The sequence below is a fragment of the Nicotiana tabacum genome, chromosome 2 (genome assembly GCF_000715075.1).
Source record: "Nicotiana tabacum cultivar K326 chromosome 2, ASM71507v2, whole genome shotgun sequence".
Classification (NCBI taxonomy): Eukaryota; Viridiplantae; Streptophyta; class Magnoliopsida; order Solanales; family Solanaceae; genus Nicotiana; species Nicotiana tabacum.
The window spans coordinates 116,880,578-116,896,810 of NC_134081.1; the positions used below are offsets into that span (position 1 = coordinate 116,880,578).

At 34.7% G+C, this 16,233-nt stretch overlaps 1 protein-coding gene across 3 annotated transcripts; it reads right to left on the minus strand.

Annotated features, from left to right (window-relative positions):
* Positions 1-709: 709 nt before the first annotated feature.
* On the minus strand, positions 710-4,531 carry LOC107799994 (scarecrow-like transcription factor PAT1). Of its 3 annotated transcripts, none has more exons than XM_016623135.2 (2): positions 4,414-4,531; positions 710-2,711 (listed from the first exon to the last, which is right to left on the minus strand). In XM_016623135.2, exon 2 carries the CDS (start codon positions 2,483-2,485, stop codon positions 920-922), a length of 1,566 nt encoding a protein of 521 aa, XP_016478621.2. In that variant the 5' UTR covers positions 2,486-2,711; positions 4,414-4,531; the 3' UTR covers positions 710-919. The 3 variants fall into 3 exon arrangements, with proteins under 3 accessions (XP_016478621.2, XP_075094158.1, XP_075094159.1); XM_075238057.1 differs by having other exon boundaries at positions 4,145-4,459; XM_075238058.1 differs by lacking the exon at positions 4,414-4,531 and adding an exon at positions 3,352-3,487.
* Between the last annotated feature and the right edge of the window lie 11,702 nt (positions 4,532-16,233).

Sequence of the window (16,233 nt, forward strand, 5' to 3'; positions counted from 1 at the left end):
TTTATACTCATGAGTCAAGCTTATAGCGAGGAAAAGAGTATTAACCGATGTTTAAAGAGGCACGTGTACAGTGTAAGTGTACTACTTAGCATGTTTTACCATAATAAATTGAACCCCACAAGCTAAAGGATCTAGAAAACTTTTGCGTAATTGAATAAATAAATACTTGTTTAGGAGAGTTATATAACAGAGTTATATGTTGTTATAAGTGTAAAAAATCGATGATAATCACTGAAGAAAAAGGAAGAAACATTCCACTCTCCTTCACAAAAATAAGAATCCTCTTGGTAAAAATATTCTGAATATTGCAAGAGGTATCCTCATGTTAACTGGTTTTTATTTATGGAAAACAACATAACAACAACAAATCCAGCTTAATCTCATACGTGAGGTCTGGGGAGGGTAGTATGTACGCAGCTTTACCCCTACCCTATAAAGACAGAGAGGCTGTTTCCGAGTGGAAAACAACATAAATGGCACCTAAAAGAAATCTTCCAAGACCAACATTGCATATCAACTCACTACAAAAAAGAACCGGAATTAGCTACGAACTTTGTCGTTAAATCGCTCGTAGCTAACGAAATTTCTTGATAATCCGTCGCTTATCCATCGCTAAATACAATTAGCGACGAATTATTCTGTTTAACTACGTAATTTGTCCGTCGCTAATTCCTATTTTTTAGTAGTGATTGTAATACTGGATAAGTGGTTTCCAAGAAATAAGCTTCAACTTTGATTGATCAAGTGATACACTTGAGAAGTAACCTGTTTTCTCCGCTATTAGCACTTCAGCTATTACAGAGAGGAAGATAAGTGTTGAGGAAATAGGGTTTTTTTTTTTGGGGGGGGGGGGGGGAAGGACCAAAAGGGAACACCTTGCTTCCAGTTTTTTGTATTAAATCCTAAGAAAGAACAGTTCTTATTTCCAGGCACAAGAAGCAACCAAATCTCTATTCATCCAACCAAGATAAAGAGCCCCATCTCTTTCTTCAAGCCTATATTTATCAGAATAGCTTTCTAGCAATCTCTTTATTGTAGCATTCACCAACGAACTCAACGGATATGGACTAAAACCAGCCATTCTAAACCGCGACTTCCACTTACCAAGAAGTTCATGCCGCTCTACTCTTTCAATCCCCTCACATGCTATAATGTTAACAACGTCCCTCGCTAAACAATGCTGCTCAACGTTTATGCGCTCCTTGTGTCCCCTTGGTAGAGTCATATCGATTGACTCGAACATGGCTGTATAATAATCCAAGGTTTCAAGGAATCGAGGGAAGAATGCAGCAGTGTTTGTATTAGATTCTTGCTCAACAAGTGTAACCACCTTGGGGTTCAGGTTTTTGACCATCCGTAATAGTCTATCCCGATGATTTTCAGTGCTCACGCTTTCATCTGGCATGTGATGTAATGTAAAAGCAAAATTTACCGCCAGTGCTTCGCCAGGTTGAATTCCAAGGTTTTCTACTTGAACATCAGAACCAGAAATGGCAGCAGCATGAAACTCGAAAGGCACCTTGAAAGCCTTAGCGAGTTTAGACAGCCTCTGCCCCACAATATTAAGCCCTCCTCCACGAGCGTAAGCTGAGGTGGAATCGTCGATGCCTGTTACACGTATATGTGGGGGTCCACCAGGCCGAGCTGCAAAAGCTTGGATTAGAGTCACCCACTGGCTCCCTTGAGCGATCTGGAAATCAATAATATGAACTCTATTTTCATCCTTCATTGCTTCTGCAATGGCGCCATTAGCTGACATGTATCCGAATTTGAAATAAGGGCAAATCTCATAAAGCATGTGCATATAAGATAACAGTTCAAAACTTGCTGGTTCTTTGCATCTCAAGGACTTGCATATGGAACTCCCTGATGCAGCCAACCTCGCCACAAGACCTTCCAAGATGTATGCTCCCAGTCTCTGAATTGGTTCCCCCGACACTGACACCATTTGACGCAACTCAGCTATTAACACTTGTGCTGTTAGCAAATCACCATCAGACACTGCTTTTGCGCAGGCAATAAGGACATGTTTCAAATCCCGTCTAGGTATGGCCTCCATCATTTGCCTCCAGCTATTAATTTCTGTGGAGGCTATACTGCTCGGCAAGGAATTATCGTAACTCTCCAGAAAGTCTGAATCAGGTCCCAGCATCACCGATTCCAATTCCTTTAACTTGTGCATGAAATCATTTACACCATCTGTAATGCAAGATCCACTACTGGGGGAGCCGTAGTTAGTCATCTCAGAGGATTGGCAAACATCTGATAGGTATGGCTGAGATTCTTGATGGCAAATGGAGCTTCCGTTTGATGAGAAACTAGCAGTTGACGGTGAGTGATAAACTCCATGGCTGCCATTAATGTAGCTCAAATGGTTGTCTAAAGTTTGAAACTGAGGCAGACAGTAAGCCTCTGCCTTCTGCACAGGTTGATAGTAAAGAGTATTTGACATGGATGATCTTCTGAGTCGTCGTGATGCTTGCATTGGAAAGATTGTTTCTGCCTCGTCTATATACGACTACGCAGTCTGGTATCTAGCTCTTCAGAGTGCACGGTTATTGGAACACCACGAAAATTAATGTAGACGGCATATCAAGGATTATTCATGTGACAAGGTTTTCATGGCTTCCACAGAGGAGAGCTTTTGAGCCGAGCAGCGTTTCAAAAGTTGAAAAAGGAAGGGACGATCTCTAGTGTCGGAACACAACAACCTACACAATAGATGTACAGTGTTTATCAAAAGAGCTAGTAGAGGAAAATGAAGTTAGATTAAGGAACTAATAAGCACATAATATTCAAGGTCTATTACAGCCAGTTAACAACTCAAGGTATTCTACCAATACTTCTACTACTATATAAGAGGTGTGAGATTACTAGTAGCAATTACACGAAACACTATAATATCCGGTTCAATACGAACCTTAAATTTGCATGCTATTATCTCAGAGCATGGAAATTCATGTCTATGAAGTAACAGATCAGCAAAGGAAAACCGTTTCAAGGCAATTTGACAAAAAGATGATGAATGCTAGCAGAAGCAATTACACATCAATAAGAAACCATAGATTTGCATTATCAACCTAAGCTGGTCACAGTATACTACTCAACACAAACTTCTTTAGGCTGTCTTACTTCATCTACTTTATATCGTGCTAGCGCAGACGCTCTTCAACTCTATATACTAGTATTTTAATTTATTTTTTTTAAATAAACTAAATTCACACTCATTGTCAGAAAAGGATCAATGTCCAATGTACTCAGTGACTTATATCCTCAGAATTGTCTAATGTTAAAACGTTCATGAAATTTAAGCTTGTCCACTCGACAAATTCTTATCGTTGATCTACTAACCTTGAAAGCAAAAAACTAGTTACAGCAGCAGTCCTTTGCAAAGATCCACTATATTCTCTCTAGCAAAAAGGACAAGGATTTGATTATTTTTTTTTAAAGGGAAAAGGAAATCTATCATGGATCACATAAACTATTGTTATAGAAAACTAAGAAGGGGAAAAAAGAAAAGAGCCATGATTTGAAAGAAAATATTGAAAATAAATAGAGAACCTTTCTTATTGATGGTCTTTATAAAATAAAATAAAAGCTATTCTTATTGATGGTAAGGCATTGTAACTTGTGAGAAAGATCAAATAAGATGAAGTACACTGAACTTAGCAAGAAAGCTCAAAGATACAGACAATGCCAACAGTCGAATAAAACACGCTAAATTTAATTAAGCAGAACATATTCATTCTTCAGGGACAAAATTAATTCATCAAAATTAAAAGAATGAGCAGAACATGAACCAGATAAAATGGCCCATGTATCCACAGCCTTTTAATTATTTATATATTTTATTCACAAAGAATGAGTTCAATTATTTCCCTTAATCAGTTACTATCAATACAAACTACACATTAAAACTAGCTTCAAATTGAATGCATACGTTTCCTTAAGCTGACATAAATTCCAAAACAACAGAATAAACTAACTTTTTGCCATTCTTGATTTAACCCCCACTTTAAAACAGAGCTTCATTTTCTCAAGAATCCACAATACTATGGAAAAAAAAATTAAAAAGATAAAGAGGCATCAACCCTGTCTAAAAAAGAAGAATAGAAAGAACAAATCGTAAGTATAAAAATCCTACCTTTAGCAGATCTATCAAGAAAGTATTCACAGGGAAATCAGACCAATAACCAATTTAATTTAAAGTTTAGATTTTTCCCTCAAATTTCCCAAATTGAAGCAAAAATCTGAGAAAGATTTCAACTTTATCTTATTGAAAAAAATAAAAGAAGGGAAAATACTGAAATGGGATAACAGAGTAAAGAAGCTTAGAAGCAAGCAGAAAGAATTTAATTTAAGGAATAGAAGTGAAGTTTGATAGTATTATGAATCAGCAGTTGGCATACCAACCTTAAACTGAAGAGTCCCGAGTTTTGTTTTGTTTTTTAATTCCTTTGTTTCTTTATTACTACAAAGAACAGTATTTATGCAAAAAGAGAGAGACAGGGGAAGAAGGAGCAGGGCAACCTATGAAGGTAAAATTCTGTAGTATAATAAAAAGATTAAGTTAATTATTAAGCCCTCAGAGTTTAGAAAAAACACAAGAATGCCATTATAATTTTATTATTAATTGATCTAGTTTGGGGGCCTAAATTGCTCTTTAATCAACAGTTAGTGCCTAGTGGGCATAGGCAAGTGCAAGTTGGAGTGACTCGTATCGCGTACGTTCAATATTTTCAAATCGTGCGGTGCTGAACAATTTTTAATCTGAAAATTACTATTGAGATTGACGCTCAGTTAATGTATTTATATAAATTACTAGATTTTTTATTTAATTAATAGTGTTTGGTTCTAAAAGTAATGAGTGCACAAGCGCCCATAACTTATAGAGTAGATCCGCCATTAGGTATTACTAAGGATGTGATAAGATGAATTGATCCTTAATTAGATATTCCGACTTCAAGCTTTGAAAATAGAGAAATTTTTTATAGAGAACTCAACTACACGCGAAGTGATTTTGAATTGATCGAGCTAGTAAAAAAGAGCTCTTTGATTGGTTGTAAAAGAAATTGCACAATGGATAGACAATGTTCTATATAATGAGTTACATAGGCGTTTGGACATAAAAAATTGTAGTTTTTGAAAAAAATTAGTATTTGGAGTTAAGTAAAAAAATAGTATTTGAAATGTGAAATTATGTTTGAACATGCATTTTACTTGAAAAAATATTGCAGTTTTGTGAGTGAAGAAAACAATTTTGAAAATTTTGAAAAAGTGATTTTTGAAAAATTTATTTTCGAAAAATTTCCAAAAATATGCAAAATTTCGTGGACAAACACATTTTAAAAAAAAATAATATGAACAAACGGGGCCTTAAAATGTCTTCATCCACGTGAACCTTAGGGTCTAGATGAGGCCTTATGGTTAATTCATTTCCTCTCTACTCCTTCGGGTAGGGGTAAGGATTGCGTACACACTACTTTCCTCAGACCCCATTAGTGGGATTTTACTGGGTCGTTGTTGTTGTTGTTGTTGTTGTTGTTGTAATTACAAAGAAAGAAAAGGGAGAAAAAATAATGCATGGGATTTGTATAAATAATACATAAGAGATCTTAATAATATTTTTTATATTTAAATTATAAATGAACATTTGATATCATTTCCTCGAAGAAAAGACCGTAGTAAGTTTATTTGAAGTTGTCCTTAAATTAAATGACTATACCATGATCTAAATGGATAGGGATATGAGATAAGAATTTTGAAATGACTTGATCAAACCCCAACGATTACTTCAATATCAATTTCTCTTCTAATTTTCCTTCCCAAAAAGACTACATATTCTTGTTCATGTTCAAGGCTCAAGACTATATACCAATTTCAGAAGTGCCCGCTCCAGACGTTACACAAAGCTAAAAAGGAAAATGGGACATTTTTAATACTTTTTATTTATTTATCATTTAGTCTTTCTTTTTTATTGAAACAAGTTTTTTTGGGAGGTTTTTTTTTTTTTCCCCCCCCCCCCCCCCCCCCCGAGGTATTAAATTGAGCTAACACTCAGAATACTTCAGATATTCCAATAATAATACTCTTGCTTTTGAGTCACACTTTATCAATCTACAAACATACCAGTCTTTAGCCAGAATAAGAAGGTTCTTGACAAATATTGAAGTGTAATAACAACAACTACGAATTAATAATAAAAAATAATAATAACAATAGTAATAATGATAATAATACTTTAAAATATTATCTCATACATCATATTACGGCGTTCATCACACTATAACTATGAACCTGGAAAATGGAAAACAAAATCAAGATACACGCACATCAAGTTACGAAGTCTAACTAATTAATTAACAAATTGTTTACTAAGGTCGTAAAACGTATTTGTTTATGTGAAACAATGAAATAATGTGCATGTATTAATAGTTGGCACCTGCATGTGCATGTATTGTTTGACTAAGTAATTACTTCGATGGTAACTAAAATATTTGCATATAGTAAATTGCAAATGTTTACTTAGGTTTATTTTATAAATATGTCATAGTCATAAAGTCAGATTCTACATATTTAAACTAATTAGATCGTTTGTTTTAGCTTTTTTTCATTAATGGCCTGGCAATATAATAACACTTAGCAGCCAATGCCATTTTAGTGCTAGGATTAATCAAAAGATAAGATGAGGTCAATTCTTGATAATAATGTAAGGCTGAATTAAAATATAGCAGAAGGCATGATGATAAGAACGTCACTATTGTTATAAAATAAAAGTAACCTAGTAAAACATAAACAAGACATGTTGTAATGAAATAAAAGCAATTTAGTAAAATATGAATAAGAAATGGAGATAGAGAGAAGGAAGAGATTTTCTTCTTCAATTGTGTTATTTTCCTATCTATTACAAGGCCTTTATATAGGCATGAAAAGTGAAGAAAAATATGTCATTGAATATGTCATTAAGCATAGAAATATATCATTAAGCATTTGAGAAGATCATGGAGGAAGAGTAGACATCCACCATAATTTGATTTTTCTTATAACACTCCCCCTTGGATGTCCATAGATAATGTACCTCGTTAAAACCTTATTTAAAAAAACCTATGGGAAAAAAATCTTAGTGAGGGAAAAAGAGTACACATATTTAGAAATACGCCTTTTGGTTACCTCGTTAAAAACCTTGCAAGAAAAACCCAGTGGGACAAAACCTTGTAAGAAAAAAAGAGTACAACGCGTATTAACTCCCCCTGATGAGAGCATCAATTCACATCCTTGAGCCTTCGCATCCCAATCTTGTACACTAGTTTCATGAAGGTTGACGTCGGTAGAGATTTGGTGAACAAATCAGTCATATTATCACTTGAACGGATCTGTTGCACATTGATATCACCATTCTTTTGAAGATCATGTGTAAAAAATTAACTTTGGTGAAATGTGCTTTGTCCTATCCCCTTTTATGAATCCTCCCTTCAATTGGGATATGCATGCTGCATTGTCTTCATACAAAATTGTGGGTAGTTTGTCACACTTCAAACCACATTTGTCTCAAATAAGGTATATTATAGACCTCAACCATACACATTCTCGACCCTTTTTTTTCCGCACAAGAACACATTTATACCTCAACTGGCTTTATACTTTCAGGTGTTGGGACTATCCGTCCAACATCATATTTTTCATGTGAAATCAATTTTCATTGCGTATTTTTCATTTGGCCAATCATTTATCTGTCCAAATTTCATGATAGATTTGAGCTCAAGATCCTCGTCAATATTAATAATATTGAGCGTTATATTATATTAACAATATCGTCGACGATCATTTTATATCGGTTCTACTATTATTCAATAAAGACATAACTTATTGAGATCTCTTTATCTTATTATTTTTAGGTACCTGAGCCTCTCCCATGAGGTCTTATGAAGTGTTATGTCGTGGTGCTCTTCTAGATCACTTGCCTCCTTATTATGACCATCTTAACATTTGCTCCTCTCCTTCTTCGAGGAGTTTTATCTTTGGAACCGATTAGTCTATTATACTTCATGCATGCCATAGACTCTATTTATTATAAACTTTATTTTATTTGGAGCATTAGCAGTTGAATATGACATTTAGCTTTGGGTCAGCAAATATGCCTGGCAATATTTTACAAATGAATTATCACTTGAACTTCAAGTTCACATTTTCTCGTATGAGGATCTAGATGTACTCATAATAATTCATTACATGTATTAGTTTTTTAGCTGCCCATTTTATCCCCCTATTATTGGGATCACCAACACATATCCCTAGCCTTATTTGGGGATCCATCTTTGTGCATTGTAGTGGAACAATTAAATCATATAGCACATTCATATTTCTAGATGGAAATTATTTAGTTCTTGACCCCGAACCGATTGTGATAGGGAGAACTTATCATAACTTGGCTAGATGCGTACAAGTGCTGTTGTATATTAAATAATACATCACATTCCAAATTTTATTTTGGCAGTTTTGTTCTCATAACCAATGGTTTAGATATAATTGGAGGCATACAATTTTTGCTAAACCAACTTGGATTTAAACCAGTATTATCAAGATAAATCATCATAATTTATATTATGGAACTGTGCTCTAATAATTTGAGCAATCAATCTTGCAAAAGCCAAACTGCAAGTTGATAACAAATGCACATGTGACCATAGAATAGATGCATCTATTAAAATCATATAATAGTAAACGGTCCACATGGAAGGTGACTGGGCCCATATATTTATCACCTTTTATTCATTCCAGAAATCAAGGGATTCAATCCCAACTTTAACTGGTATATCATGAGAATAAGCAGCACAAGAGAATTCTTGAAGAATCTTATATTTTTTCAATATATGTCAATGTAATTCTCAATTAATTTTTTCGCATCATAATTGAACCGAGATGGTCAACCGATCATGCCAACTAATATTTATTTAAGTAAACCTCTAGTTTACTTGTGGCTTGTGATTGCATCATCATGCTTATACTTGTGTAGTACAAATAGAAGAAAAATCAAGTAACCTTTCATATTTACCCGGTATGACTATAGTAATATAAAGATATTCAATCTTCTTTTTATTTATAGTCTCAATATGCCAACCACTTTGGCTAATATATTTGTAAATCAAAATATTTCTTTTGAGACTTACTACAATATTAATGTTATGAACAATTTCATTCATCCGGGTAGTAATAAATTAGTTCTTTCAGAGCTCTTAACTATTTTTGTACTACAAGATCTTTTGTCACACCATCCATATAATGAATGTCTCCTTCACAAAGAGAATCATATCATAATAATTGTAATGTTCAAAATCATCACAAGCAAAATAATTTTTTTTGCTTTAGTTTTGCTTTTAATAACTTTCATAAGGCATGACAAAATATATTTTGGCGTATCATATGCATGCGACCAATGATATATTCATGTAACTACACAATAATATTCATTATCTTTCTTTGTCTCAAACCTCCCTTAGAGGTGAGTTGTAGTATTTATCCAACTATGCACAAGTACATTATTATGCATAATCTTTATCATATATATATATTTTCACATTCACTTTCAGGAATGAGTATGCAATCTCAATGTTTATCACAAGTCACATTCTCTTCAAAGAATTTCTCCCTTTTTATAATTACCATAGTGATAACTATTATTATTTTGGCCTTTCGCACGCCCACATTCATTGGTCAACCACTTGTCTTTATTTAGACTTATCATATACTGCTATCACATTCACTTCAAGAATGGAGCAAATCAAGTGGGACAAGTTTCATGCTTTTTCATGAAAATTACATTATTTTTTCTTGAGTTATTATTATTATCAATATGGTGCATTAGGACTCAAACCCAATGCCTTACCCATATAAAGTCATGCTAGGTCATAATACGTTGGAACTTGAATCCAACGTCTTTTCATCAACATAGTGCGTTGGGACTTGAACCCATCGTCTTACCCTCAATCTTTGGCATAATAGGCCAAAATTCACTAGGACTCGTACTTGAGCCTTTAAATATTATTACTTCATAATTATAGGCATAAGTAAATTAACTTTCAAGAAGACATATAACTATTTCAATCTTGAAATAGTTCCTCTGCAATAAAAATGCTAGTTAGGATATATGCTAATTTTGCTTTCAATGAAATACATCATGTTATGGTAAAAATATTATTACTAAATTACCTTAATAATTATCTATCATGGTATGTAAAAGTTCAGAACATATATATATGTTGGAATATTATCTTTGTCTTATAAGAGATGTGGCAAATAAAGATATACCTTTCCACTTCTTTATTTCACTAGATACAATTGAAAAAAATATTTTTACTAAACACTGCACATAAAGTTAATGCAAAGATATGAAAGTATGAATGAGTTTAGATGGATGTAAAACTTATCTTTGTATTATCATCCAAGATATTTTTCATTGTACTTGATCTCATTGCCTGCTTATAATTTATATAGTCTTGACATAGAAGATCATGAAATGAGCAATTCGTACTGATAACGTGTTATAAAATAAAAGCAACTTAGTAAAACATGAACAAGACATGTTGTAATGAAATAAAAGCAATTTAGTAAAACATGAATAAGAAATGGAGATAGAGAGAAGGAAGAGATTTTCTTCTTCAATTGTGTGTATTTTCCTATCTATTACAAGGGATTTATATAGGCATGAAAAGTGAAGAAAAATATGTCATTGAATATGTCATTAAGCATAGAAATATGTCATTGAATATGTCATTAAGCATTTGAGAAGATCATAGAGGAAGAGTAGACATCCACCATAATTTGATTTTTCTTATAACAACTATAACAAATTTCACATCTTAATGTCAATTATTGATAATGATATCTTAAAATATGATTAAGATTGTGTTGAGGTTTTGTTTTTAAGATGAAATAGTCTTAAAATGAGGGTGAATGGGAAATGGAGGGAAAATAAAATTTTGAGTAAATTAATTACTGTTTCATTACGTTAACTTATATTTTGCAGAATTATTATTTACAAATACAGCAATATTGGCGGGACTAACATTCTTAAGAAATTTAATATTTATTTCTGTATTTGTGTTATTCTTATTATTCTGCAAACTAAAACCTTTGTGGTTTTGTGTACTCCCGTTTTGGAGAGTAAAGCCTTCATGCCGTTTTGTTGGAGATTAAAATCTACGTGATTTTTTACTCCAGTTTGAAAAAGTGTATTAAACGTTTGTTTGTGTCATTTTTTTTCATAAAAAATGACGACTAAAAGCGAAAACCAAGATGTTCCGATGGTGACTGCCAACGCATCGACAAGCCGAACACCGCCGTTGGCACCGGCAGAAAAAACCAAAAAAATTTTCGGGATTGATTTCAAGCGCTGGCAGCAGAAGATGTTCTTCTACTTAACTACGTTATGTCTACAGAAGTTCATCAAGGAAGATGTTCCTGATCTACCAGATAAAACTCCAGAGAATGAACGCTTTCTCGTGATTGAAGCGTGGAAGCATTCTAATTTTTTATGCAAGAATTATATTCTTAGCGGACTGGATAATAATCTGTATAATGTATACAGTAGTGTGGAGACGTCAAAAGAATTGTGAAATGCGCTTGAAAAGAAATATAAAACTGAAGATGCCGGGATGAAGAAATTCGTTGCCGCAAAATTTTTGGACTACAAAATGGTAGATAGCAAGTCTGTTATTACCCAAGTCCAGGAATTGCAAGTGATTATTCATGATCTACTTGCTGAAGGTCTTGTCATCAATGAAGCATTCCAAGTAGCAGCAATGATTGAGAAGTTGCCTCCGTTGTGGAAGGACTTCAAAAATTATTTGAAACACAAACGAAAGGAAATGTCCCTTGAAGATCTCATTGTTCGGTTGAGAATCGAAGAGGATAATAAAGCTGCTGAAAGGAGAGGCCGTGAAAATTCAACAATAATGGGAGCAAATATTGTTGAAGATAACAAAAAGAGGAAGAAGGCTTCTGGTCCGAAATACAACCCAAGCAAGAAGCGGGTCAGTGAAAACTGTTATAACTGTGGAAAAACCGAACACAAATCTATGGAGTGTCGTGCTCCGAAGAAAGACACGAAAAGGGGTCAAGCAAACATGGTAGTAAAGCATGATGATGTTGATAACTTGTGTGCCATGCTTTTCTGAATGTAACTTGGTGAGAAATCCTAAACTGTGGTGGTTTGATTCAGGAGCCACTCACCATGTTTGTGCAGTTAGAGAAGCTTTTGCTACTTATGTTCCTGCTGGACCCGGAGAGACAGTTTATATGGGAAATGCTTTAACAGCAAAAGTTGAAGGATATGGGAAGATATTTCTGAAAATGACTTCTGGCAAGGTCATGACTTTGAACAATGTCCTTCATGTTCCCGAAATGAGAAAGAATTTAGTCTCTACTGGACTTCTTGTTAAGCACGGTTTTAAGTGCGTTTTTGTGTCCAACAAGGTTGTCATTAGTAAGAATGAAATATTTGTAGGAAAAGGTTACCTCACCGAGGGCCTTTTCAATCTGAATGTAATGGTTGTGGAAAACAATAATAATATTTCAGCTTCTTCTTACTTACTTGAGTCAAATGATTTATGGCATGTACGGTTGGGTCATGTCAATTATAAAACCTTGCAGAAAATGATTAACTTGGAAGTACTGCCCAAGTTTGAATGCGAAAAATTAAAATGTCAAACATGTGTGGAATCTAAGTATGTTAAACATCCTTATAAGTCAGTTGAAAGGAATTCAAATCCTTTAGACTTAATTCACACAGATATTTGTGACATGAAGTCAATACCATCTCGCGGTGGAAAGAAGTATTTTATAACTTTTATTGACGATGGTACTCGATATTGCTATGTTTACTTACTGAATAGTAAAGATGAAGCAATAGACGCATTTAGGCAATACAAAAATGAAGTTGAAACGCAACTTAACAAGAAAGTAAAAATGATAAGAAGTGATAGGGGTGGTGAATATGAATCTCCTTTTGAAGAAATATGTTTAGAATATGGAATTATTCATCAAACAACAGCCCCTTACACGCCCCAATCTAATGGGATTGCGAAAAGAAAGAATCGCACATTAAAGGAGATGATGAATGCGTTGTTGATAAGTTCTGGTTTGCCACAGAACTTGTGGGGGGAAGCCATTCTTACGGCTAATCGAATATTAAATCGAGTGCCCCATAGCAAAACACAATCCATTCCATATGAAAAATGGAAAGGAAGGAAGCCCAACTTGAATTACTTTAAAGTGTGGGGGTGTTTGGCAAAAGTGCAAGTTCCTAAACCCAAAAGGGTAAAGATAGGACCGAAAACCGTTGATTGTGTTTTCATAGGATATGCGACAAATAGTAAAGCATATCGATTTCTGGTTCATAAATCAGAAAATCCCGACATTCATAATAATACAGTTATAGAATCATATAATGCTGAGTTCTTTGAAAATATATATCCGTATAAAAAGAATGTGAGTCGTTTGGTGAAGGATCTAAACGACCTCGGGAAGAAACAAAAGAAAGTACATGTAATCAGGAGTATCCAAGACGTAGTAAACGTCAAAGAACGTCTACTTCATTTGGACCAGATTTTGTGACTTTCTTATTGGAGAATGAGCCTCAAACATTTAAAGAAGCTATGACTTTTTCGGAATCATTGTTTTGGAAAGAGGCAGTCAATAGTGAAATAGAATCCATATTGAACAACCATACATGGGAATTGGTTGATCTTCCTCCTGGAAATAAACCTTTGGGTTCTAAATGGATTTTTAAGAGAAAAATCAAAGCTGATGGCACTATTGATAAATTCAAGACAAGGCTCATAGTCAAAGGGTATAGACAACGAGAAGGTCTAGACTACTTTGATACATACTCTTCAGTTACAAGAATTACGTCCATACGGTTGTTAGAAGCATTAGCTGCAGTGTATGGTCTTGAAATTCATCAAATGGATGTTAAGACGACCTTCTTAAATGGAGAGTTGGAGGAAGAAATTTACATGGAACAACCTGAAGGGTTTGTGGTTCTAGGTAAAGAAAAGAAGGTATGTAGACTTGTTAAGTCTCTTTACGGACTAAAACAAGCACCCAAACAATGGCATGTGAAATTTGACCAAACAATGTTATCAAATGGTTTTAAGATAAATGAATGTGATAAATGTGTGTACATTAAAAATGTTCCAAATCACATAGTCATTGTTTGCTTATATGTGGATGATATGTTGATAATGAGTAATGACATTGCCAACATAAATGCTACTAAGCGTATGCTCAATAGCAAGTTTGATATGAAAGACTTGGGAGTTGCTGATTTAATTCTGGGAATTAAGATCCATAAGACTCCTCAAGGTCTGGCATTGTCACAATCTCATTATATTAAGACAGTACTTGAAAAATTCAAGCACTTGGGCTTTAAAGTTGCAAAGACTCCAATTGACGTGAATCTTGCATTAGCAAAGAACAAAGGCCAAAACATATCACAATTGGATTATGCTCGTGTGTTGGGATGCTTAATGTATATCATGAATTGTACACGACCAGATATAGCTTGTGCTATAAGTAAACTGAGTCGATATACGAGCAATCCAGGCCAATCTCATTGGATGGCAATGAAACGAGTTTTGGGATATTTAGAACATACCCAGAACTTTGACATGCACTACAGTAAATTTCCTGCGGTGATTGAGGGATATTGTGATGCAAATTGGATCACCGGTTCAACTGATTCTAAGTCTACGAGTGGATATATATTCACTATTGGTGGAGGAGCGGTATATTGGAAGTCGTCCAAACAAACATGTATTGCCCGCTCTACAATGGAGGCTGAATTCATAGCCTTAGATAAAGCCGGTGAAGAAGCTGAATGGCTCCGAAATTTCTTGGAAGACATTCCATTTTGGCCCAAACCGTTGGCACCAATATGCATACATTGTGATAGTCAAGCGGCAATTGGAAGGGCTGGGAGCGTTATATATAACGGTAAATCTCGTCATATACGACGAAGACATAAAACTGTTAAGCAATTACTCTCTAGAGGAATTATCACGATTGACTATGTAAAGTCAAGTGATAATGTGTCGGATCCACTTACAAAAGGCCTAACTAGAGAGGTAGTTGAGAAATCATCAAGGGGAATGGGGCTATGGCTGAGAACAAGTTATTGTGGCGGTAACTCTACCTAGAAGACTGGAGATCCCAAGATCTAGGTTCAAGGAGATCAAACAAAGTCATTAATGACGGTTCAACATTGTCAAATAAAATTTTAGTCCGTTCTCGTGATGAGACAATGTTCAGTACCAAGGATAAAGCATTAAGGCGTTTTAATGATTTTTAAATTTGATACGGGATATATCAAATAGTGTATCTACAGGATGACACGTTTAGGAATCACCTATGTAAGTGTGAAGTGTTAGCCGCTTCAAGGAGAACTTTGTAAGGCCAGTTCTCTACGCACTTATGAAATCAGGCGGTGTTCATGGCTGAAACGAACACAACAATGAGAACCAAAGACGGTTAAGGGTTGATTGTGTGACTTATGGTTGTCTAGGTATACACCAAAGATCGACGGTTCAAAGATATCAAATCTACCGATTGACCGAGTATATCCGACATAAGTTTACTACGGAAAGTTCAAAGGGAAACCTACTTATTCAGATGCGATTAATCCTTGTTTGTAAATCACACAGTTTTTCCATGCATACTTCCATGATATAGCCATTCCCCATTCATGTGGGGGATTATTGAGGTTTTGTTTTTAAGATGAACTAGTCTTAAAATGAGGGTGAATGGGAAATGAAGGAAAAATGAAATTTTGAGTAAAATTTTAAGTTTTCCCCTCTTGACAATGAGACATTGTCCCATATTGGAAGAGGAAAAGATTTTTGGTGGGTATATATATAATTGCTCTTCTTTTAGCTCTTAAAGAGTTAAGAAGAAAGAAAGCCTCGCGCCGTCGTCGTCGCTCGCTCGCTCGGCTCGGCTTCGGCTTCGGCTACGGCTACGGCTTCGGCTTCGGCTTCGGCTTCGGATTCGGATTTTTTGGATTTGGATTTTTTGGATTTGGATTTGGATTTGGATTTGGTCAAATGATCGATTGATTGATTAATTTTTTGGACCAAATTTATTTGTTAATAGTAAATATTAACGTAAGATTATCCGTATTTATAACGGATATTTTTCAGCTGCCTAATGCTCTTCCCACCATGAATGTGCTTGCTCCAC

Coding starts and splice junctions, on each gene's coding strand:
- LOC107799994 (XM_016623135.2), bottom strand. CDS start 2,485: ATGCAAGCATCACGACGACTCAGAAGATCATCCATGTCAAATACTCTT.